At 64.0% G+C, this 25123-nt stretch overlaps 1 protein-coding gene across 2 annotated transcripts in view; it reads left to right on the top strand.

Moving 5' to 3' along the window:
• The window catches only part of LOC117641581 (LHFPL tetraspan subfamily member 6 protein-like), a 112112-nt gene that overhangs the window by 28422 nt on the left and 58567 nt on the right, over positions 1-25123 (top strand). For both annotated transcript variants that reach the window (XM_034379045.1, XM_034379044.1), the window contains exon 2: positions 749-901. In XM_034379045.1, coding sequence (XP_034234936.1) covers positions 800-901 — 102 coding nt within the window. In that variant the 5' untranslated portion in view covers positions 749-799. The remainder of the gene's footprint in view (positions 1-748; positions 902-25123) is intronic.

Below are 25123 nucleotides of genomic sequence, written 5' to 3'. Positions count from 1 at the left end.
GACAGACAGACAGAGGCAGGCAGGCAGACAGACAGACAGACAGACAGGCAGGCAGACAGCGACAGGAGCACAGGCAGGCAGGCAACAGACAGCAGGCAAGGGCAGGCAGAGCAGGCAGGCAGGCAGGCAGGCAGGCGGTCTGGCGCGGCGGGTGGCCAGAGTGGCCGGCTAAACTGTTGTGGGGCCTCGATGGCGACGTCTAGGGTGACCAGGGCGGCTTGACGTCCAGTCGCGGCGGGGGGCGCGATGGACAAGGTGGCCGCGACGGCGGTGGTCTGCGGAAGCGGCCAGGTCGGCACCGCTCCGTCCCGCTCCGCCCCGCTCCGCACTGCTCGGGCAGACGAAATGAAAAGGAGGCGGAAATAGGCCATTGCCGGCGCCGCTGTGGCTCTGCGGCGCTCTGCGGCGCTCTGCGGCGGTCTACGAACCGAAGCCTATGACAAGGAGATAGGGGAGCGAGAGAGAGACGCAGCCAGCAGCGCGCCGTGTTGGTGAGGTGATAAATGTGCGGGGCTTCGTATTTCTCGTATTTCTCCCGGCGGGCGGACAGGCGGGCGCAAAGGGCGGGCGGGTGGCGGACGCACGGGCGGCGATCATCGGTTTGAGATTGATAGATTGCCGAGTGACGCCGCCTGGACCTGGACGCGGCGTGCGGTCTCGGGCAGGGCCTCGGGCAGGGCCTCGGGCTGGCCAGGAGAAGGAGAGAGTACCGGCTCGCCTCTAAAGGCCCCATTGTTTTCTGTTCCAGATGGGCCACTGCACGACGTCGACCCGCTGAGCGCAGCACCGCGGCACCGCCATGGCGACCTCGCTGACGGGCGTGGGTGTGCTGTGGGCGTGCCTGTCGCTCACGGCCGCGCTGCTCTCCTGCAGCGGCTACTACATCCCCTGCTGGATCAAGGTACGGAGCCCGCAGCCAGCGGAGCTGAGCACCGAGCGCCTGCCGACCCGAGGGTAGGCCGCGCGAGCGCGCGCGTGTCGGCGTGCGGCCTACCCAGCGCGGCGGCCGGCCCCAGGGTGCGCTGCGCGTGGCGGTCCAGGCCGAGAGGCTGGCGACAGCGACAACGGCGTGGAGGGCGCGCGCATGAATACGTGGCAACGGAACAAAAACGAACCCGAAAAACATCAACATAAAAAAAGCAGGCCGTGACACAGCGGCGCATAAATCCGGCACAGAGGGGCGTAATAGTTGTGATGGCCGTGCTGGTTGTCGCTGGCGTGGCGCGGCGGCGCGGCGAGCGGCCGGCCATCACTTAGGCATGAGCAACACGTACTGCACTGCGCTGCGAGCCACTGCCACCGTGCCCTGTGCCCTGCAGCTGATTAATGGTGGCGGGGCGGGTCAGGCTGACGGTCAGCTGCCTGCCTGCCTGTCCGCCTGCTCGCCTCACGGCGGTGTAATCCTCCGTAAAGCGGAGCCAAGCAGAGGTGCAGGCCAGGCGGGCCACTTTTTCTGGTTCTCATCCTCCACTTTTTTGTCCACTTTCCGCGGCGCCGGGCAGAAAGCATACATTACACATACATTACCAATGACGCGGAGAAATCGCGGCCAGTCGCTCTCCTCCCCGCCACCGCGTCGCTTCGTGGCCGAGCAGGGATTTGTTTCGGCACTAACGTCGATTTCGTGCCGCCACACTTCTACATGTAATTTTAAAACTAAATAAATTTTCACCGCCGTGCCGCCCTCAATAGTGAGACGCAGCTTCCCCCAATTTAACCGAAACAGCTGGTACGGCGTGGCGTACCCCGAGGCGCTCCCTGCTGCTTTGCCGTCGCCCCGCCCCGCCCCGCCCCGCCCCCCCCCCGCCCCCCCGCCCCGCCCCGCCGCTGTGAACGAGCGGGTGGCGCCCCACTGTGGCGTGGGCCCACGCTGTGAAGAGTTGCACTGTGGGGGTGGAACGTGCCTCATAAACAGCCTGGCGTTACGCCGCGGGCGTGGCGCGCCCCTGTTTGTGTGTGTGTGTGTGTGTGTGTGTGTGTGTGTGTGGTGGCGCCTCCAGCGATGCCCTGCCACGCGTGGGTAATATTGGCAAGCTAGCAGCAACACGCTTAGTGGCCGGGCCGTCTGGGGCAGACCGTAGCAGACCAGGCAAACCGGGGAAGGCGCGCCGGCCCCAGGCCCCAGGCCCCAGGCAGGAGGGTCACCCAGGTCAGGGCGCCGCCACGCCTTCTCCCTCTTCTTTCTGGTTTTTCCCTCCTCTTCATCCTCCCCTTCGCCTTCTCCTTCTCCCTCTCCTTCTCTTTCTCTTTCTCTTTCTCTTTCTCTTTCTCTTTCTCTTTCTCTTTCTCTTTCTCTTTCTTCTCTTTCTCTTCTCCTCTTCCTCCTCTCCTCTTCTCCTCCTCCTCCTCCTCCTCCTCCTCCTCCTCCTCCTCCTCCTCCTCCTCCTCCTCCTCCTCCTCCCCTCTCCCCTCCTCCTCCTTCCCCTCCTCCTTTCCCCTCCCCTTTCCCCCTCCCCCTTTGTGCGGGACAATCGGGCGGAGTGATTCAGGCCATATCGTTACGTCCCGCGTGGCTGGCCCGATGGGCCCGATGCAGGCGGTGCAGGCGGTGCAGCGCGTTGTGGCTGCGTCGTGTTTACGATACCGCCCCCTCCCCTCCCCCTAGATCCGATCCGCCCCGATTCCGGCGCGATGGCTGCGAATAAGTATCGCGGCGAGTGAATCGTTTCCCCTTTCACCTGCGGCTCGCCGTGGATGGCTTGCCTGCCTGCCTCCCTTTTGTCTCGCGTGCTGCCTGTCGCGGCGGATGCACTCGTGTGTGGACGAGTGCGAGCAAGCGAGTGTTTTTGTGTGTGTTCGTGTGTGTGTGTGTGCGTGTGTGCGTGCGTGTGCGTGTGCGTGTGTGTGTGTGTGTGTTGTGTCTGTTCATGCGCGCGCGTGAGTCTGTGCGCGAAAAGTTGGATTTTGTGTGCTGTTTGCCGTTTTCAATATTGGATGTGGCTGAGGCCTCCACGGATTGCCCCGCCCCGCCCCGCCCCGGTCGGCCGTGCGCCCCGCAAGCGTTGCGTTGGAGCTGGTTGGGGCGGAGCGAGTGAGCAGTAGACGAGGACGGCGGCGGCCGGCGCCGAAAGAGAGCTCAGTTGTTTCAGGTGCGGGGCTGGGGAGGGGCGGGGGATGCCAGTGGATGCGAAACACAGCCCCCTTTTCTCTTCCTCTCCCGCTCTCTCTCTCGGCAGTCGCGCGGACGTAATCCGGAGGAAGCTTTTCCAGGGGATTTGTGATGAAAACGCGGAACTGAACGACCCGAAGGCGAGGCAAGGACAGGGGCTGGGGAGGGGTAGGGGGATGCATATCACTGCTTGTAAATATGGCACGGTGTTTGAGTGCCCTTCAACGCGCCGGTAATGGCGCGGCACACACACACACACACACATCAACACACACATACACATATACTCACCCTCATTCAACTAGGCTCCAAGCCCTTTAGACTGAGGAAATCCTGCCTCCGTCCAGCGGGTCGCGCTGGTTTCTGGACGAGGCCTGGCCTGCGGGTCCTTGGTCCTGGTCCTTGGTCCTTGGTCCTGGTCCTCGGACTTGGCCGTACGTCAGCACGCGTGTATTCAGGTCCTGCGGCCTGCCCGGCCTGCCCGGCCTGCCCGGGCTATTCGCGTTGTTTGAGTTTTTATTCATGAGACCCGGCCGCGCTGCCGCGCGTTGAAGCCACTGCCACTGCCTCTGCCCCCTTCCTTGCCCCTTCCGCCCTGCCGGCTGCTTTGCTCCCACTCTGCAAGTTGAACTCCGCGCCTCTCACACCGGGGCCGCGGCGTGGCGGGGCGTGGCGGGGCGTGGCGGGGCGTGGCGCGGCGTGGCCTTTCCTTTGTGCCCCCTGGCCTCCTTCCCTCTCCACATTCACACACACCCACTCGCGTGCACACACACGCACACACACACACACACACGCACACACAAACGCTCGGGGAACAACTCTCCCTGGAGGGGGGAGGAATGCGGAAGGCCAGGCTGCGGGGAGACGTGAGGCGTGAAATATATTCTTCATAAATCGTGTTCCGCATAACGGATTTTTTTTCCACGTTTTTCTTTTATTTATATATATTTTTTGGTTACCGATTATTAGTATATTTTCATTGAAAGGAAAATCTTTGTCCATGCCTCCCTCTTTTTCCTCGTCTGTTGGGCATTTCGCTGCTAAAATGGCGAATGGTTATTCACTTTTTGTCTTTACCGTTTGGAATTTCCCTCGGGACGGCATCGGCGTGCGTGCGTGAGTGGCGGGGCGGGGCGGGGCGGGGCGGGGCGGGGCGGGGCGGGGCGTGGGGCAGGCCGGGCTGTTGCGCCGAGGTCGCCGCGGCCCAAAAGTTGGCCAGGATTACGGTGTAACCGTTTTTGCGGAGCGCGTCGTGTCGCCGTGTTTCAAACGAATCCACCTCTCTCTCTCCCTCCCTCAGCGAGCCCGTTGAGTGTACGAGTGTAGGCGGATGATAAATGGCGAGGCTGGGCCGAGGGTCAAAGGCCGCCGTCGGCTCGGGCTCCAGGCCTGCAGGCCTCTCCAGGCCGCTCCAGGCCGCTCCAGGCCTGCAGGCCTCTCCAGGCCGCTCCAGGCCGCTTCGGGCTGATGGAGCGCCCTATTTCTGTTATTACTTTGATGGCGTCGGAACGCGTCGGAGAGGGCCGGGTCGGGAAGTAAAGTGCCGCCCAGAAGACCGGAAGAGCTCCACCGTGCGATTTCTCCGAGGGTTCCTTCCGCGGAAACACAGGCACCGAAACGGCGGCGGCGCTTTTGGGAGGGTGCCGCCCGCCGCCTGCCGTCCGCCGCGGCCCGACGCGGCCAGTCGCCCGAAACAGATTGCGGCGATTCCCGACTCGAACAGGTTGGCCTGGCCCGGCGGGCGGGGCGGGGCGGGGCGGCCGGTCCCGGAACCCCAATTGCTTGGCGGCCCGCTCCATGACGCCCCCGACTGCCGCCCGCCGCGCTGGGGCTGCATGGCAAGTGCAGCCTATTGGAGGCCGGCCGCCGCTGCCGCCGGCCAGCCAGACTCTGGGCCGCCCGCTGGCTCGGTACCTAGCTGGGGGCCTGCGTGGCCTGCGTGGCCCGGGGGCGGCCCGGGGGCGGGGCGCGCTGGACAAACAAATTCCCCGCACGTCTGCGGCGAGCCTCAGGCCGCCTCAGGCCGCCTCAGGCTCAGGGCTCCCCTCAGGGCTCCCCTCAGGGCCCCCCTCAGGGCCCCCCTCAGGGCCTGCCTGCCAGCGTGCCGGACACTCCCGGGGAAGGGGAGGGGCGGGGCGGCCTCGCCCTCAGGGCCCTAACGCGCCAGTCTAAGGCCGCTCCGACCGTCCTGCAGTATTTAGTAGGCCTGCTGTTTTGAGCGAGTGCGGCGTCGCCCTGGCGACACTCACGACCGCGCCGTGCGTACTCGCAGTCTCTTTAGATCGGGATTAATGGGTTTCGCGTTTTCCGCCGCTCGCCTCGCGCGCAGCCCTGGCTCTGCCCGTGCTCGAGATGTAGGGCGTGGCGGCGCGGGGCGGGCGAGGGGGGCACCACTGCCGGCCGGGCAGGGCGAGCTGCTGTCGCTGATAGTCTGCATCGACAGCTTGGGCAGGGCGGCGGGCCGAGCCGAGGGCCTCGCTGTTCGGCCGGGATAACACGAGACCACGGGGGAGCAAGCTCGTTAGTAGGCCACGCTGGAGTGGGAGCCTGGAACCCGCCTGGAGCCCGGAACCCGGAGAAGGAGTCTGGAGGAGGTACATGGCTGTTGACAAGGGGCGGAAAGGCGATCGGACCGTGTTTGTGGTGGGAGCACTGCAGCGCCCTGCCGAGCGCCGAGCACGGGGGCACGGACAGCCAAGCGCCGAGTCGCTGAATCCCCGGTGCTAACTCACCCACCGCGGGTACTGCCTTGCTCTAGCAGGCTGGCGCGGCTGCGTGACAGGATTTGCACGGCGTCGTCTGAGCCCCGTCTGGCACTCCGCCCTGCGCGGTGCCGCGATGCTTACGCCCCCGTAAAGGCCTCGGAGACGCCCATAAAGGCCTCCAGCGCCGTCGGCCAACCGGCATTAGCTGCCTGGATGTGGACGGTCTCGCCAGAAACCGATGCACCCAGGAACGGAAACCATATCGGCAGACAATAAGATTGCACATTGTTGTTGTTTTTGTTGTCGCCTTGCTTCGAGTGTGCCATCATCGATGTGTGGATCGAGACGGGGCCGCGCCGTGCCGTTTCTCGGAGCATCCTGAGCGTTTTGAGCCGGCCGATGTATCGCCGGGCGATGCATAAATGCAGGAGGCGGGGATTATCCAGGGGGCATGAAAGGTGCGGAAATACCTCATGAATAACATTAGGATTGGCGCCTTCGCCCTTTTGTTCCGCACACGTCTCGGGGCGGCTCTGCAAAAAAGGGAAAAATAAAAAAAAGAAGAAGAGTGATGCAGTCCAACGTTATGACTTGAGTGCTACTAGACTTAATGTTGCTCACTGCCGCCAGTGAGGCACATCTGCGGCGCGCGGGTGCGGGTGGCAACACAACAACACGAAAGAGAGAGAGAGACGGCGGTGCAGCGAGCGCGAGAGAGACGGAGGGAGCGAGGGCGCGCGCAGGGTGGTGGAAAAAATGAAAAAAAGGGGGGCGGGGGCAAAAAAGATAAGCAGCCTGTCAGTCCGAGCACTAGTTTTTGCGTGGTGCCGTGTCGGACCGGAGGGACGGTCGCCTCCCCTCTTTTTTCGCCCCCCCTCCACGCCCCCCTCCACGCCCCCCCGGCCGGGCCGGCGCTCCTCACGCCTGCTGCCAGCCCCAATATCCAGCAAATATCTACCACCCCGCCCAGCCACCCAGGCCGCCCAGCACGCCCACCAGCACCACTTCTGGAGGAGCACATCACTCGGAATGTTCTCCAGACGCCTCCCTTCACTCGCTGCCGCCCTGCCGCGCCGCCGCCGCGACTCCAGCGTGATATTCTCACCTGCCCGCCTTGCCTCGACTTTACCGCTTCCTTGACGGCGTCCTCTCTGCCGGGGAAGCATCCCCCGGGGACGGGGCGCGCTGGCCGGCTGCCTGGTTTGGATTGGAGCATTAGCAGCAAAGTTTTCCGCCCCGAACACCTCGATTGCTTTCAATTGTTTTCCCGGCAACCCTTCTATCGTCGTTGTTTTTTTCTGCCGACCGAGCCGGCGTCATTTTATGGCGTATTTTCTCAATCCATCATCCGGCCGCCTCCTTCTTGTTCAGCTGGCGTGTACTTCACCCCGCTCGGCTCGGCCAGGCTCGGCCCGCTCCAAATGCCATTGTTATGAACCCCCTCCCCTCTGTCTCGGTGGATTCATGTTTTGTGTGACTGTACTGGGAGCCACACACGCGCACACACGCCCGGCCGCATTGACCAGCCCTCCGCCGCTGTGTGGCGCTGGAACGGGTGGCCCCTCTCTCTCCCACTCACGCCGTGTGGCGTCCGAAAGGATTGTCCGCTCATTCGGGGGAACGATTTCAATTTGCGGAATTCGCGTGTGGTTTGCGGTCGGGGATACCTCAGAGGAACGCGCGACGGCGATCGGAGCGACCGCTTTCGGTTTATGATTTAAACGATTTAGAAAAAAGTCCGGAGATTTTTTTCCAGCGGGGCAACATCGGGACCGAGCGACTGTTGTTGTGGTGCCGCCATTCCATCCAGTACGAGCGTCGGCCTCGCAAAGTTTGTCGACGTGCCGACGGATCTTTGAATGTTGCGAAATTCGCCGACTTCGGGCGTCTGCCTGTCGGTCTGCCTATCTGTATCTCTGTCTGTCGGCCTATTTGTCTGCCTATCCGTCTATCTGTCTCTCCGCCTGGCGGGCTGGCGGGCTGGCGGGCCCATCTCATCGACTTAGTGCCCCGGTGCAGCTGGAGTACGGCTCCACCTACGCACTCACTCAGCACTTCCTTGTGGACATGCAAATTGCACCCGGCCGATTGTGCGAGCGAGAGAGACAGAGCGAGCGCGGCCCCATCCTCGGTCCTCGATGGCCCGATTGGGCTCAAAGCGATGCGCCTAATTGGCGAGCTTTGGAGCACGCGTGTCTCGGGGCCCACTCGCATTCGTATTCCTATTGGCATTCGCATTCGTATTCGTGTTCGACAAGGCTTTCGTTTCGGTGCCCCGCCCGGCCCCGCCCCCTGAAACTTGCGCACCATGATGGGCGCCCCATGAAGCACCGCCTTGTCCGAAGCAGCGAGCCCGAGCGCATTTCCAGAATGGGAGGTTCTTAGAATCAGAATAACGGAACCAATATTGAGAATGCTGGGGGGGGGGGGGAGAAAGGGGGATAACCTGTCCACTAACAGCGCAGCGAAACAGAAATTTTATATTTAAGGCTGTGACACGAACACACATTTTTTGAAAACGGGGTTAGTTCTCAGTGTGCAAAACCAGTGCCTCGCCTTCATCGACGAAAACAATAAAAAGCGCAATCGGGTCCCGCTCGTCTACCAGGTTAGCGACGCATCGCTTCCCCCGGTGTGCCAGTTTGCAGGCAACGCGGTGAACGAGGAACGGAAAAATATAAATAACACAAAACGCTTCCCCTTCGCACGTCGCGTACTTCGTTTCTTTACGTTGGCACGCGTTCCTTCATATACGCGCGGGGGCTGGGGTGGCCGGAAGTGTAATACAATGCCTTTATATTTATTGCCGCCCATCCGTCTGCTCGCGTTCGTCACTTTGGGCGTCACGTCGCCTCCGCGTCACTTTGGGCGTCACCTCGTCGCTTCGTCAGTCACGCCCTTTCATTTCGAACATCGGGACGTCACGCGTCGTCGGTTCGCGAAGCGCGGCGAGGCCCGAGGTGCGCGTCGGGCTAATTGCACCGCCAGCCTGTCCTTTGTTGGCGGCTGGGTCCATGGCGGGTCCATGGTGGGGGCGGGTCCATGGCGGTGGGTCCATGGTGGCGGGTCCATGGCGGTGTGTCCATGGCGGTGGGTCCGTGGCGGTGGGTCCGTGGCGGTGGGTCCGTGGCGGTGGGTCCATGGTGGGGGCGGGTCCATGGCGGTGGGTCCATGGCGGTGGGTCCATGGTGGGGGCGGGTCCATGGCGGTGGGTCCATGGCGGTGGGTCCGTGGCGGTGGGTCCATGGTGGGGGCGGGTCCATGGCGGTGGGTCCATGGTGGGTCACGGTGGGGATCAGGTGCGCGGCGCGCCGACATTTGCAAAGGCAGTCGGCGAAGTTGGAAAAAGGGGGAAAGGAGGAGGGGGAGGTGGGGGAGGGACTGGTGCCGGACAAAGTTTGGAGGCCGCCTCGTGTCCCTGTCGCATCAATCCAGCAGACGGCGCGCGCGGCTAAAAATGACGCCGACGTCGACTCGTTCTGCCCGGAGTCCCGGCATGGAGTCTCGGCATGGAGATGCACTTTGCGAACCTGTTGAGGCGGCGAACGGGCGGCCGGGCGGCCGGGGGGCCGGGGTCGGCCATCGCCAAAGTTTTGAATCGGACCGGGCTGGGCGCTGCTGGTGGTGGTCTTGGAGGGCGAGTCGCGTGGTGAGGGAACGCCGTCGCGCCTCGGCCACGCCGCGGTCTGCGGTCGCAGGCGCTTCGCCGCCGCAGTGCTACCAACGCCACCGCCGAAACGCGCTGCGCGCTCCGCCCCAGACTTATTATCGCCAAGTTGGCGAGCCCGCCGTTTATCACAATACCTGAACGACCCCCAATGAAGGCGCGGAGAACGCGGGGGCGCCGCCAAGTGACTCGGAACGTTTCCTCGCAGAGAGTGCGGCCGAATCTAAATATTATCTCAGCGAAGGTGAGCGCGGCCGGCTCGCCTCGCCGCGGCACGCCTCGCCACGCCACGCCACTGCGAGTCCAAGCAAGCCGCTCCGCACTCGCAGCCCGGCCATTCATTCCGCAACTTTCTTTTGTTACTTCGTTTTGCGTTTTCGAAGTGGGGTTGAGTGCGGCTCACAATTTATCTTCCACGCAGCGGGCCGTATTATTTCTCGGGCCGCGCGCCGTGGCCGCCGAGGCTGCCGAGGCCTGGCGCGCCCCGGCCGCCAAGGAAGAGATAAATATAATTTTAACCGTTGTTGGAACAGCCCCCGAAATTGGCCAACCGGCCGACGCCGGCCGCCGCGCTGTTTTTTATTTTATTTGCGTATTGTTACCGACCGCGGCACCGCGAGGCGAGGCTGCGCCGAGGCTGCGCGCCAACCTGCTTTATTCGCAGGTCAATTAACGCGGGGCGATAAGGACCCATTTGGAGGAGGAAATAAAAACAAACGAAAAAAACAAACCGGTTTTGTTGGTTTTCTTCCACTTGAACGGCGTTTGAACGATCGAGCGCGTTATGGTGCAGAGCCTCTGCCTCGCACAGCACGCAGCCCGCACGCAGCCCGCACGGCCACCGCCGAGCAAGCGGCCGCTCCGCTCCCCGGGGGGAAATCTAGCTGGATTCCCGCAAGAAGAGAGAGGGAGGGGGGGAGGAGGAAAAAAATTACGGAGGGAGACACGGATTGGAAAGCGGCGCGGCCTAACGCGCGCGGGGGAAGGGGGAGGGGTGGGGGAGGGGGCTTACTGCCGGACCGAGTGTGACGTTAATACTCGAGCGAGAGTGTGCCGGGGCGCTTCCCTTCCCCTGCCCTGGCCAAGGCTCTGGCCTTACTCGCTGGCAGGCGGAGCTACGCGGAGCTACGCGGAGCCGGGACGAGCCAGAGGTTGCGCTGCCGGAGTAACTGGGATCAGATCGAGGCCGAGATGCACTCGGAGCCTTTCTAGGGGAGGAGGGGGATGCACGCCAGCAAGCCAGCACGCCCCGGCAGGGGGCCGTCGAGTCTCTCTTAAGGAGAGTGCAAGTCTTATCAGCGCCAGCGCCCCGGATCGGGGGGCCTCCCCGCCCCGCCCCGCCCCGCTCGGCACCTTGCGTCAGGTTCGCCGGGTCGGGGAAAGGGAAGTGGGAGAAAGAGAGGAGCGCGTTGCTGGCTTTCGACCCACTAGCGCCCCGCACACTCGGAAAGGAAATCGGTAATCTGAAAATGCTGCGCGCCTCGGTTTTCTTCTGATGCCGGAAAAAAATAAAATAAAAATCGGATCTTGATCCACACGATTGCAGTGTGGACGCGGTCCGGACGACGGCCTCCCCGTGGAGCGCCGTCAGCCCGCGCGGTAGGCAGCGGTGTGGCGCGGCTGCGTGGCGGGCCGGCCTAACCGGCCGTCCGCAGGGGCTTGGCCTGGCCATGGCCTGGCCGCCTCCAAGCCCACCGTGATCCCGGCCGGCCGCCTCGACGCCGTGCCCGCCGTGCCGCCACCACGACGTCCGATGCCCCGCGATGCTCCGCGATATATTCCGCCGCGGGCCGTCCATATGTTTACGCGGCGGGGAGGGACGGGATTTTTATGGCGGCGTGGCGATTTATAGCGCCGACGGGCCGAAGGGGCCGACGGGGCCGAGGAGGGTTTGTTCCTGCAGGGCCGCCAACACGCGAACACGCGCTCGCCGCGCAACAAGGAGCGCGCCGTGATTCAGACCGCCAAAGGGCCGCGGACCGCGGAGACCGCGAAAGGGCCGCGGAACCGCTACTCTGTCAACCCGACGACGCCAAGCTTTGACGCACGGCACTACTCGACTCGGGCACTCCAGCGTTTGGAAGCTGCGGCTGATGTTACATCCCCCCGTTCTTGTTCCTGCTGCCTGGGTAGGGCATGCCTGGGCTGTGTGGGTGGCTGCGGGCCTACACTGCCGCACCGCTTTTTTCACCTGGCCGCACCCAGCCCTTCAGCGCACACACACACACACACACGCGCGCGCGCGCACGCACGCATCCATACACACGCACGCGGCCAGGCACGCGAGGGCTGGAGGCCGGGCGTGTTTTGGGTGGCCGTGTTGTTTCTGTTTGACAGGGACATGGCCGCAGGCCGTACCGCCGTACCGCCGTACCGGTCGGCGGTTCTTTGTTTGCTTTTCCTTTACGTATCCACGAGCCAAAACGCGAGCCGTTGTCGGTGGTGGGTACCGCGGTGGGGCGGGGTGGGGCGGGGCGGAGCGGGGCGGGGCAGGTGAATGCCGCGCCAACTTGGCGGCAGACTCATCGACGCGCTGGAAGCTCGCCCGCCGCGCCTTCCTGACCGATGCAAAGTTTTGGTTCGCTGGCTCGACACTCGGGCAATCGCAGCGCCACGCGGCTCCGCGTCGTCGGGCTCCGCGCTCTGCGCTCCGCAATCGGAAACGGCCCCTCGCTGTTTCGACTGAAAAGTGTCGACGCGGCACGAGGCGGGGCGGGGCGGGGCGGGGCTTCTCGGGTGTCACTCAGCCCCGCTGCGTGGTCCTGACTCGCTCCCTGACGTTTCCGCGCGGGCTGCCTGGCCGTGCCTGGCCGTGCCGCACCGCGCAGGAGAGCATTGTTGTTGTGTCTCACGCACAGATACACACGCACCCTTCCTTTTATTACGTTATCATTTCGCCGTTTTGCCTATAACAATACGTCACGGCGAATAAAAGGGGCATCTGCCTGCCTGCCTGCCCGCCTGCTGCCTGCCTGCTCGTCGCCGCGTCCCGCCGCAGCGATCCCCCCGGATTCGCGGGAGGCAATGTGGCGTGAGGTTGCATACGCTGCAAGTCGAGCGGCTTTCACAAACCGATGGGCAAGTGACGGCCGAGCGCGCGCATCGGCGACGGCGCTCTCGGTTCGAGGTTCGATTCCAAGGATGTCGCTGCATCGCCGCATGCACTCCGGGGTCGCTCTGCCGACTGCGCCCCTGCGCCGCCCTGCGCCATAAAATACTACGAATACTCAGTGAGTTTTCTTTTATTTTTGCAGTGTCAGCTTTTTACTCGTCTACGACGGCTCTGCGTGTGCTGCCTGGTGCTGCCATCCGCCCAGATTCCCTCTCTCTCTCTCCGTCCCTCATTTTTATCTCCAGAAAAGCCCCTTCCTTCTGAAACAGTGCGAGGCCGGGGCCGGACCATTCCGCATCCTGCTGCCGGTTTTACTGCAGGCCCATGGCGGGGCATGGCGGGGCGTGGTGGGGCATGGTGGGCCTCGGCGGACGGGCCGGTCCGCCGTGGTGGCCCCTCGGTGGCCCCGCCCCCCGTCCTTGATGGGCCCTTGGCAGGAGTCTGATAGACTATCGGACGCGCCCTTGATGGACTATAAGGTGGACCCTTGACGGCGCCCTGGGAAGGGCGAGGCCGAGGGCAAGGGCCAAGGGCCACCCAGGCCACGCTCGCGGGGCAGGGCACGCCACGGCACGCCACGCCACGGCAGGGCAGACCTCCGGAAGAAAGTCGTGGCATGTTTTGTCGTTACGATTGCAGACGGTGCTGCAACCCGACCCGTTCGGGCCGGGTCCCCCTCGGGGGCGGCAGTGGGGCGGCACCGCCATCAGTATGCTCAAACAGGCGGCCCGGCGGCGCGGGGCGGCGCGGGGGCGGCGTGGGGCCATCACCCAGCGGTCATTTCCTGGGGCGGACCCGGGCGGACCCCCGGAACGTCTGCCCGCTCGTGTGGCGGTCTTGTCTGGAAGAGTTGCATGCGCGGGGGGTGGGGTGGGGGCGGCGGTGGTGGATGACGAGGGCCTCGCGGTGGGGGCGGGGAGGACGACGCCGACCGGACGGCGGCCCAGATCAGGAGACGACAACAATGTAGCATTATCGAGGTGACCGCAGGGGGGCGGCTCAAGACTCAAGACGCCCAGCGGCCCCGGCCCGGCGGGTAGAGTGAGGGGCTGAGTGTCACCAGGCACGCTCTGCTGCACTGCCAGCCTGCCCTGGCCGAGCCAGCAGCCTGGCTTTGTGGAGGGGCCCTTAAATTAAGCAATCGGGGCCCCTTGTTGGCGTCCGGCGGCGGCGGCGGCAGCGCGCCCCAATGAAACGGCCTCCCTGATGAAGGTGATAGTTGCAGACGTCGTTATAGGATGGGGGCTGATTTGGGAGCGCGGCAGCCGTGTACACACAGCAGCACAAAGGCGGCCTGGAATTAAATGGGCACGGAACTTGAAGTGGGGATTAGGTGGAGAGAAAGGAATGTCTCTGCGCGCCGCGCCGCGCCGAGTCGGAAGGAGGCGGAGCGGCCCCGGCGCTGCGGGCTTTTTCCAATTTCTGAGTGGTCGGCCCGCGAGCTATATCAGATTTTAATACGTCTCCCGTTTCGGCGCGGACGTCCCCGGCGGCTCGGCTGGCCGGGCTGGCCGTGCTGGAGGCACCGGGGCACTGGAGGGCCCCAGCCCGGTCCCGACCCGAGTCTCCGAGTCGTCGGGTCGGAATGCCGCTATAAAGACGGAGGGCCGGTGTCGAGGATGGAAATACACCGCCCGGCATGCCTCCTCGAACCTAATAATCCTTGTTTTAAAAAACAAATTAATGTCAGCAGTGCAGGCCGAGGAATTGGCATTCTTGACATTGACGAACAGCGTCGCTTCGCTCGCCTCATGAAAATCGTTCCAGTGCCGTTAATGAAATGACGAAGGCCCCAACCCCAAACCCTCACCGAAGTAGTTGGCCAGCATTATCCACTGACGTGATCGGTAGGGGCAAAAATGAACCCTCCGCTGGCGCCGCTGGCGGTGGTGTGAACCAGTGTGAACAGTGGCGGTGGGTCGATCGCACGTAATCACTGGGCTATAACGCCCCCGCATCAACAGCCTGTCACCTGGGGCGTAATTGGGGCTATCGCAGCCCCGAGGCCCCCGAGCCCCCGGGGGCGGGGGGCCCTGCGCCTGCTCCGCCCCGCCCCAACTTGCCGCCCCACCACCGCCGTAGTGCTCTCCTGTGAATATCATGATGCATCGCCCAGTGTCTGGGGGCCGGGCCGCGCCGCCTCAGGGCCGTGCCGTGTCGTGCCGTGCCGTGCCGCGGCCCAGCAGCGTTGTTCTTCCGCGTGGCGCTCGGCCGCGCTCTTTCGCCCGTTTTACTCGTTTTACTGCACGTGAGTGGTATTGCGGTCCGATGATCGCCGCGCGATGCAGCGGCGCCATCGCGCGGCGTTTCGCGGCGTTTCGCGGCGTTTCGCTTTATCGCCGCGCTGCTTTATGGCATCTTGATACGGCTGGCTCCAGTCGCGGCGAGGGAGTGGCCGCCGAATTGCCGGAGCCCCGACTCGAGCCTGGAAGAGCCCCGAAGAGCGAAGAGTGGTTTATTGGTCGGAACGGGCCGCGGTCCGGCCGACGGGGCCCTGTGCGGGGCCCTGTGCGGGGCCCTGTGCGAGCCAGGCCGCGGACCAGCCGGCCGGCCACGCCGAGGGACGCCCTGCACCGGATCCCCTCCCCTCCCCTCCCCAGCCCCCGGCCGCGCCGAGCGATGCCGAGCGATGCCGCGCGGTGCCGCGCACCGGGGGAACTTGTAAGCGGCTCGTGTTTCACGTTTGTGTTCCTCCCTTTATTCTCTCTTTCTTTTATTTCTCTTCTCGCCGCGCTCCGCGGTGGACTCGGAGAGCCGGGCCGCCGAACGGGCGAGGCAAAGAGCGGGGCGGCCCGTCGACGCGGCCCGTCGGCCCGGCAGCGCGGCGAGCGGCAAGACACATGTGGGGCGACAGGGTTCTCGCATTACTGTCCCGCAGACCTTGAGGCCCGCGGGGCCGCAGGGCCGCAGAGGAAGAGCGGGGCCCTCCGCCGCTGCGCCGCTCCGCCGCGAACCGCCAACCGCCGCGGCACTCAAAGGCTTGCGCGCCTCACCTGCGCGCCGCGCCTCACTGCCTCATTATTCAGGCGGCGTGGGCCCGCGAGGACCGCGAGGACCGCGAGGACCGCGACCCGCGAGGAGTGGAGCGGGCGGCGACGCTGCGGCCGAGCCGCGGCCGGCCCCGCTGGTCCCCCGCTCGGCTCCGATCATTATTAATTGTTGTCGAAATCCCGGACCTGGACGTGGACGCCTCCTCCAGCCCTCCACAATTTGTAGAGGCCGCCGCTCATCTTGTCGAGTCTCCTCCTCCTCCTCCTCCTCCTCCTCCTTTTTCTTTTAAATGGTAAAGTTTTACGGGGCCCGCTTTGTTTCTGATCGCGGTGGTGGTGGCGGTGGCGGGAATCTAGATGGTGTTGAAGAGGACGACGGCGTCTGGCGGCCCGCGTCGCCGCCGCGCCTATCCAAAATCTCTGGAGGGAACTTCTTGAGCCCCCCGATACATGCAAACTTTATGACTGGCGCCTGTTTTATTAATACCTCCCCCCCCCTTTGTGCGTGTAGTCATTAGCCTTATCGCGCACTGCCCGGGGCGTCGGGGATACACTCTGCGCCGCGCGGCGACGAGGACGGAGAGGGGAAGCAAGCAGTGCATCGGAGCGCCGTGCGGCGGCCAGCCCGCCACGCAGCCCAGCGCGCCGGGGTGCCTACCCGGCCTTTCGCGGGCGCTGAGCCGCGGAGTCGCTGCGCTGCTACGCGGTGAAGTGGAACTCGCTTGCCGAGTGTGCTCGCTGGGAGTGTACTGTATACCCACTGGCTGTACCCGTCCCCACTGAGTGTAGAGTGTACCTGCCGCGGCGGGGTGGCTCTGTCGGTGTGCCGCCGGTCTTTCTGTTCTGGTTTGTTTGGCGTGGCGTGGCCTGGCCTGGCCTCACCCTGGCCGCTTGATGCGCGGGAAGGCTTTGCCAGGCTTTGCCGTCCCCGAAAAGTGTCCCCGGCATGTGGGGAACTTCTCTTCTTCGGCGACGGCTCACTGCAAACACACTCACACCATCTCAAACACACACACAGGCGGCGGGCAGACGGTGGCCACTTCCGCCCGCGGTGTCATGCTGCAAAAGTTCTACTGCCTACGTTCTGTAGTTTTTTTTTTTTTTTTTTTATTTTTTTTTTTGTGGTGCGAGTCGGTGCTGCCCGCACGCGACAGAGAGTGCAGTGGCTGCGGCGGCGGACTGCGCAGTGCGGACGGAACGCGAGCGAAACGGGACGCCGTGTGACACGAGGGCAAATTCGGTGACGTCCTGACGGCAAGGTGACACCGGCCGGTGGTCGCCGCTGTCGGGGCGAGGATATTCGCGGTGCAGGCTCTGTCTCCGGTCGGACTGCCCGGTCGGACAGTTTTCGTTTTCGCGTTTTCGTTTTCACGTTTTCGTTTTTGTATTCGCGTTTTCATTTTCGTTTTCGTGTTTTTGTTTTCGTTTTCGCGTTTTCGTTTTCGCGTTTTCGTTTTCGCGTTTTCGTTTTTGTTATCGCGTTTTCGTTTTCGTTTCCACGTTTCCACGTTGCACTGCCCGGCCGCACTGTCTGGTGGGGCCGTCCGTCCGTGCCCGGCGCCGGTCGGGCGGTCGGCCGGTCGGAAAGCAAACACGCGGCAGGATATTGCCTGCTGCCCCGGCGCCGCAGCCCGGCAGTGGCTTGCAGTGGCGCGGCGTGGCGTGGCCCAATTACTACTTCTTTGCTCGCCGCCTCGCCGCGCTGCTGCACTGTGGGCCGTCTTGCACTGCTCCGTGCTGCGGGGCCGCTTTACGGTGCAGGGCCCCGAGGCCCGATCCACCAATTCAATCTATTTTTCGTTTCCGTGGCGCGCCGCCCCTAAAACCAGCGGTCATAAACCGAGAGGCGGGCTGCAGTCTGCTGCACTGTGGTTCGCTAGTGCTGCGGGGCGGGGCGGGGCGGGCAGCAGTCCGGCTAGTCGGAGCGACATGACGATTTAATGAAATACCACTGCCCCCTCGCCGCCCCCTCGCCGCCCCAGCCGTCCCCGTCCCCGGCCCCACCACGGCGACGGAGCAGTGTACTGGCTCGTCATTCCCAAAAGCTATTATTCCAAATTCCTGCGCACATCTCCTCGTGAGGAGTCTTTCTGCCGCTCTAATCCGTCGGGGGCGGTGCGGGGGCGGTGCGGGGGCGGTGCGTGGGCGGTGCGGGGGCGGGCCGCCGCCCGAGATGGAATTTGCGGCTCTCGCTTGCATCCGAGTACATTGTGTTATGGAGTGGTGCGCTCCACACCGCGGAGAGGAGCGGCCCGCGCTCTCGAAATTCTACTCGTTTAGTTGGAAAGTGAGCCCCAGGGGCACAGGCCCCACAGGCCCCACAAGGGCCCACAGGGGGCGCGAGGGGCGGACCACGCGTCCCAGGCTGGCGTCCTCTCCTTTTTGCATGAGGCCGCCTCCTCCGTCGCCGTCCGCCGTCGCCTTGGATTTTTCCCCGGGGACCTTTCCAGCCGATGACCGGGTCGTGTTATATTTACTCGACGAATCTGGATATGCGAGCGGCGCCAGCGGCACGCCCCGGGGTGGCCGCCAGCGTGTACTGTCTAATTCGAGCCCCCCCCTCTCTGCTCTTTGACAGGTGCGCGCGTAATGCCTGCGTGACAGGCTGTGACGGGAGGGTAATGCCTCTACCAATCCGTTCATTACACTCCTAGAAGGCTGTCAAGTATTGTACGTTTGCCAAGCCATACCACGCCAAGCACACTGGAACTCGTGTTATGATACCGTACCTCCCTCTTTTCGCGCCAGCCCAACTTAAAACCGTTTTTTTTCCGCTGCGGCCGAACTTACCTCGTAATTTTCGTTTATTTTTTGGCCGTAAATTTGCCCGGCAAATTACCGGGAACACACTACTGCCCCAGGTTGTCGACGGCCGCGTCGCGGCGGCAGCAGCCGGCAGGTAAACTTTGGGGGTCGGAACGGCGGAACTGGCAGGGCCGCCCTCCCCCACCCCCGGCACCCACGGCGCCCCACCCAACTTACAAGAGACTCAATGTACCCGGCGGAAATTTAGTGCCCTGCTCGCGAGCGTGTGTGTGAGTGAGTGTGTGTGTGTGTGCGGGTGGCTCCGTGTGCGAGAGAGGGAGAGAGACAAGCAGCAGCGCGGCCTTGCCCGCCCGACGCGATATTTATCAAGCGATTAGCTCGGGAACGCTCAAACGCTGCGATGCGAGTGATTCTTCCGGTAGCTAGCGTGCTGAAGGGTGCGGGGCGCGGGCGCGCGGGGGCGCAGGGGCCGCCGCAGTAATGTACTGTTATGTCGAGAGCAGGTGGTTCTCCGTCCCCGCGGACGTTCCGGCGGCCGAGTAGCCGAGGACGTCGTGGAGGGAAAGGGGGGGGGGCTTGAGATACGGCAAGACAATTATTGCTTTCCGGCAATGGAAGCGCGGCCCGGCCGCCCGACGCAAGGCCCGGCGGGAGGGGGGAAGTGCTTTGTGTCACTTACGTGGAGTGCAGTCACAAAGTGGACTTGGGTTGGCGGCGGTGGTGGAGTCACTCAGGTGCGGTCCCCTCCCCCCTCTTTCTCTCACACACGACGTACGCGCTCACACGCACACACACGTCGCCGCCACCACGGCCTGCAGCCCTGCGTGAGGGTGGCTACAGTGTACCCGCTGCACCGCGCCCCGCGCGTCTCGGCCTCTGGCGGCGTCTGCCCGTTCCGGTGGGATTCCAGGCGAATCCAGGGCGCGGCGGCCGCCGCCTCAGTAGACCGATTCCGAGAGCCGTTTTTCGTCGCCCTGTCTCTCTCGCTCCCACAGGGATCGCCCGTGAGTGCGAGAGAGACAGGGCGACGAGGCTGCAGCCTTGGCGGCGCGGCTTCCAATTACGGCAAGTCAATAGCATTTTAATGGAGAGCGAGGGAGACATGATGAAGATGAACAGAGAGGAATAACAAATGAAGTCGACAACCTGGCCGGGCCGGGCAGGCTGGACAGCCCTGCTGCGGACCCAGCCAGCCGAGCAAGGGCCGGGCCGAGCGGGGAGGCCGGCCAGGGCGACGAGGACGAGTCCCAGCTGGTCAAAGGAGAACGAAATAAACTTGTTTGGTGGCCAGTGGGCAGGCCAGTGGCCAGGCGGAGACCGAGCCTCCTGCACGAGTAGAGGCCGTGGCGCGCCGAGCCTGCCTTGCCTGCCTCCTTGTCGGGCTTCTCGGCCTCTTCCTCGGCCCCAGCCTCGGCCTGTAATTCCCCCAGCGTCGCATAATGCGCCCTCGGAACGCCCAGGACGCCCCGAACGCCCCGAACGCCCCGAACGCCCCGAACGCCCCGCGCGTCCCCATCCGCTTTCGCTTTACCCCCTTTCAGGGTTGTACGAGCGTGTGTGTGCGTTTGGGGGGGATGCGTGGGAGAGAGAGAGAGAGAGAGAGAGAGAGAGAGAGAGAGAGAGAGAGAGAGAGAGAGAGAGAGAGAGAGACTGAAGGGAGTGAGTCACTGGTGCTGGGACGAGTTCCCTTTCAAACAGCGGCTTTGCCGACTACTCGCCGCCAACCAGTCCGTCATGTCCCCGTCCAGGCAGCCCGGCAGCGCGGCAGCCAGGGCGTCCCATCCAGGCCATCGGAAAGTAATTCCAAGTTTAATTGGTTCACCGGGAAAGCAAATCCGCGCCGCGTGTGCCTCCGCACCGTGCGGCACCGTGCCGTGCAGTGGCGTGCCGTGCCGTGCCGCGCCCTGCCCTGCCCGGATGAGGCTGCCGGGGAGGCCAACCCGAGGCTGTCCGGGTCGGATAGACGTCGTACTTGTGTGAGGTGGGGTGGGGCCTCCGGGTGTGCCCAAGTTGGCCCGCGCCCTCATCCGCGTTCATCCCCTTAGCATGGATTGAGCCTGTATCCACCTGCGCCTCCACACTGCCAGGAGCCAGGAGGCAGGGTAAGGTCTCCTCCTTGGTCTCCTCCCGGCCGCTCCAGGCGCTCTTCAACTTGTCGTCATGTGACCGGTGCACGGCGCGGCCCGGCGCGGCCGAACTGGGAGTGTACATTCTGTTTGCTCTGGGATGGATTCCATGGGCGGGCCCTCGCTCGCGAGGCATTCGGCCTGCCCTCGACCACCGCCCCTGCCAGTCGACGGCGTCGACGTCGTATTTTTGCGCACCCCGTCTCACCGAGGCCCCTTTTGTGTGTGTTTCAGGTGAGGATCCGGCCGCGGTCGGGACGGCTGGGACCGAGCGGGATGAGAGCTGAGCTGCCGGCCTGGGGTCCAGCTTCGAGCCCCGCGCCGCCCCGCCCCGCCCCGCCCCGCCCCGCCCCGCCCAGTCCGCTGATGCTGACCGTGCTGCCACAGCGGGCCGGCGGGCCGGCGGGCCGGCGAGCCTCAAGCCCGTGTGATTGGACCTGCTAACCCCATTAACGCGTGTTTCAACTAACTTGAAGCCGGGCCGTCCCGGACGCCCGGGCCGCCGACATGTAGGCCAGCCATCCCGCCTTCCCCCTTACTTCGCCCGCCCTTTCACTCTCCGCTGTCCTCCCTCTCCCTCCCTCCCTCCCTCCCTCCCTCCCTCCCTGGAGGACAAAACGCGCGTTAATCACAAATTCCATCCCGCTTCATTTCCCCCTGGTGTGCATCTCCCCTTCCCCTCCTCACGTCGCTCTTCCCCGGGGACGCGGTGCCCCGGGTGTCCTGAAATAACAAGGAGGTCACCGCAGGTATTGGGACGACGGCGTAGCGTAGCGTAGAGGGAACGGGACTCGAACCCCCCACACTGTGAGTCCACGTGGTTGGGACACGCCAGAGGAGGCAACTCCGGCACTGCCGAGTCAAAACAAACAAAAATGGCTTTTTTGCTCTGGCCGCGGAACCGCGTGCCAAAAAAGATGATATCCCAGTTTGGCGATTGGGCGCTCGTCTGTAGCGAGGCTGGCAGTCAGTCAGCCCGACGGGCAAGGCAGCGGCGAGGCACAGCGCGACATCAAAGCCGCGCCGCCTCATCAGCAGGACGTCCAGGACGTCCAGGCCGTCGCCGCAGAGCCACGCAGAGCTCCTTGAGGCGAGCCGGGCTGCTTCGTGATTGGCTACGCAAGCAGCCAATCAGGCGCACTCTCGACCGGGCCCTCCGCCGGGCCAACGCGTGCAAGCACCCGGATAGCCACCGCCTTTCACGGCACCTCTAACGGCCACCGTGCCCGGCAACCGGATCACCGGCGGATTAAAGCAAGGCGGTGGCATTGCGCGACTGTACAGCGACTATCGCCTCTAATCGCCGCCCGTCTGCCTGCCTGCCTGCCTGTCTGTCCGGCCGGCCGTCCGCGTGAAGCGCCATGCGCACCTACTACAGGGGATTATTGGGTCGTTCCGGAAAGCCGTTGCCTCCGCTCATTGACTGCCAACCTAACCCAGCCCAACCCAGCCCAGCCCAACGGCCCCAAGATAAACTTTTTACAGAGTCGCTGCGATTTATCCGGCCGGGCGCCACCTTTGACCTCGGCCAACGAGAGCGACGAGGAGCGGGCGAAGAAAAGAGGTGGAGGAAGAGGAGAAGGAGAGACAGAGAGAGAGAGAGGGTTGGGGAGTGGCCGCTCGGGGTGGGCGTCTTGCGGGGGTATTCATTTTCATTCAATTTGGTGCAGAGAGCGGCGGCCCGCCTCGGTGCGCGGGGTCGCCTTGCCCGCCCCGCCCCGCCCCGCCCGCCCCGCCCCGCCCCGCCCCGCCCCGCCCAGTCCGCGCAGTAATGCAATCAATATAGGAGCGCGACCTCAGACATAATTCACTTGGAAGCGCTGCGCGACGCTGGGTCTCCACTCACTCCGCACTTACCCGGCCGATGTATGCCCCTAATGCGGTCGGAGAGCCGGAGAGAGAGAGAGAGACGGAGAGAGTCGCAGAGAGAGAGAGAGAGCGAAAGAGACGCGTCGTTTGCTCGAGAAACCAAAGCTAATTTGCAAAAGTGCAACACGTTAAGGTTAGTGGTCCTCATTCGTGTTGCCGTTAAATCTTTTCATCGTGCCGCCGGAAAAAAGCAAAGAAAAAACACAACAAAAAAAGCGTTTATCATCCGCCTTTGCACGTAGATGCGGCGAGGACGCCCCTCCCCCTTCCCCTTCCCAGGGCGGCCGGCCGACCTGTTTGTGGCGAGGCACGGCGAGGCGCATCGCCGCCAAAACATTCTCGCCGAAATTAATTTGCGCGGCCGAGACTTTTTCCCCTTTCCCCTTTTCCTCTTTGTGGCTGAGGTTTCTTTCAGGCGTCTTTCAAGTCGCTGGGAAAGGACTCCGAAGTGAGAGAAGGGGGCTGGGCTGCCGCCGCGCCCCGCCGCGCCCCGCCCCGCCCCGCCCCGCGCCGTCGGGGAAGTCGTTGCGGCATCGTAAAACGTTTGATTATAATATTCATTCTATCGAGATAGCAACAGCGAGGCGGCGGGGAAAAGGGGGGGGACCCCGTGGGAGTCGCGGGCAGCCGTCGCGGCGCGGCGTCTGGGTCGCGGCGGAGCGACAACTCGGCGACAAGTCGGATAGCAGGCCGCTTGTGTCACTGACTGAGCCGCGGCGTGGCCCCGCGGTGGACGCCATGGTGGTGCGAGCGAAAACCCGTCACGACCGTAAACCGGTCGTACGAGCGAAAACCAGCCGTACGAGCGAAAACCAGTCGTACGAGCGAAAACCAGCGTGGCCAGGCCAGCCAGGCGGCCTTGCGAGGGATAAGGGAAGGCGGTCCGAATCCTGGCACGGCGTGCGGCGCGCGCTGCGCGCTTCTCTGCTCCCAAAGCCCCAAGCCCCGCCGGCAGCGGCGAGCAGGGCGAACGGGCCGGAGATACGACCGCCATTCCCCATATCGGCCGCTAGTCCCCACCAGTCGGAGACTTTGTGACCGATTTTGGAGGGCTGTGGAATTTTACTGCACATATCCCCATCCGTGTGCGCGCTTGGCGGGGCGTGGCGGGGCGGGGCGGGGCGGGGCGGGGCGGGGCGGGGCGGGCAGCAGCAAGCCGATCAGAATATGGCGAGGATGCCGCCGCCGTGCTGACCGGGGGACTGGAAGGGACCGGCTGCGACTCGAGACCGCCACAACCGCCAGTACCCGGCAAGGAGGATTCGGGAAAAGGCAAGCTGTGAATTCCGAGGGGGCATTCACTCAAAGTTTGCTGTGTACGCACCCGCCCAGATATTCATGATCATATTCTTAGGTATTTATCAATCCTCCATTATTTACAAATATGATCCATGTTTACACGTAATTTAAACATTTACAACTGTTCGTAAATATTCACGGTTATTCTCTGGTATTCTCTATTTTGACCTCTGGGGGCATACACCGTTTAAGCGCCCGAGGTTTTTTCTTTTCCTTTTGCGAAAGGAACCAAGAGCAGCTCTTGCTGGGTGGACAGCCAGCCGCCACCTCCGGCGTCGTACATTTCGCAAAGACCCCCAGTGGCCGAAAAGAATCCCCCCGGAGGCCGGAATGGGGAAACTGATCACAGCGACATCCTCCCAGCAGTCCACTGGAAAAAAACAGCACAAAAAACATAAGAAGGACCGTTGGGGTCTGGCGTCGAGGCTCTGAGGCAGGCCGCACAGCGGGCCAGAAGACCGGCGGAGGCGGTCAAAATCCCGGACGCGTTTCGAGCTCCAGAATCGCTAAATGGCACTCGAACCGAACGTGGTGGCCCCTCCAATGGGTTGTTCTCCGAACGAGGAATCCGTTGGTGGGGTCATACGTCCGGTTTGAGTCCTTTTTAGCGACTCTGGAGCTCAAAACACGTCTCGAATCTTGTCCGCCTTCACCGGTCTTCTGGCCCACTGCGGGCCGCACCCTGGCCGCACCACCACAAGCATGTCGTAACGAAGCACGACGCCAGGCTCAGCCCCCCCGCCTCGCGGCCTCGCGGCTCAGGGCGCGTCGTTTTCAGAAACTAATATTTGACGACCCACCCCTTGCTTTTGTAAACTTTGGCCAAATGACGAGCTCGCGCGGTCGCGCCCGGCGGTCGAGGCCGCGTCGTCGGCGGGGCGTCGTCGCCGCCAGGGCGATGCAGAGCCTTGCCTCGGCCGCCGCCTGCTTTGCCTCGGGTGACGCGGCCAGCAGGGCGGGCAGGGCGGGCAGCGTGCCTCTGCCTGCGTGTCCCTCGGGGCTCGCCAACCCGCCGCCCCGCCCCGCCCCGCCCCGCCCCGCGCCGTTCCGCTATACACGCAGTTTGTCGGCGCGCTGTTTCGCGATAGTCTGCCAATAGGCGTTTGATGGCCGTGCCGCGGCATGCCGCGGCCCGTGAATTCGTGATCACCCCTTGGGCCGCTGTGTCGGCATGCCGCCCCACCGCGCCACCCCTCCACCCTCCAGAGGCACTTGAGGAATAAGAATAAAACACGGCAAGTGTAAGAGCCACGCGGGCGACGTTAGGCCACCCCGGGGACCGCGGTGGGGGGCGAGGAGGGCTGGAGGAATCAAAGTGGGTCACCGGTGGCTTTGGGCGAATGGGTAGTCGGGGTAGCTGCGGGGGTAGCTGCGGGTGCGTGTGGAGACGAGGATGGGAGAGGCTGGTCCCAAAGCAGCAGCCGCGCCTACTCGTCGAGGGTAAGGACTCGTCTGCCGCGTCCGCCGCCTCGCCAGGCCG

This window comes from Thrips palmi, unplaced genomic scaffold, assembly GCF_012932325.1.
Source record: "Thrips palmi isolate BJ-2018 unplaced genomic scaffold, TpBJ-2018v1 HiC_scaffold_15, whole genome shotgun sequence".
Taxonomy (NCBI): Eukaryota; Metazoa; Arthropoda; class Insecta; order Thysanoptera; family Thripidae; genus Thrips; species Thrips palmi.
The sequence above is the reverse complement of the archived record's forward strand: the minus strand, read 5'-3'. Positions and strand labels throughout refer to the sequence as shown.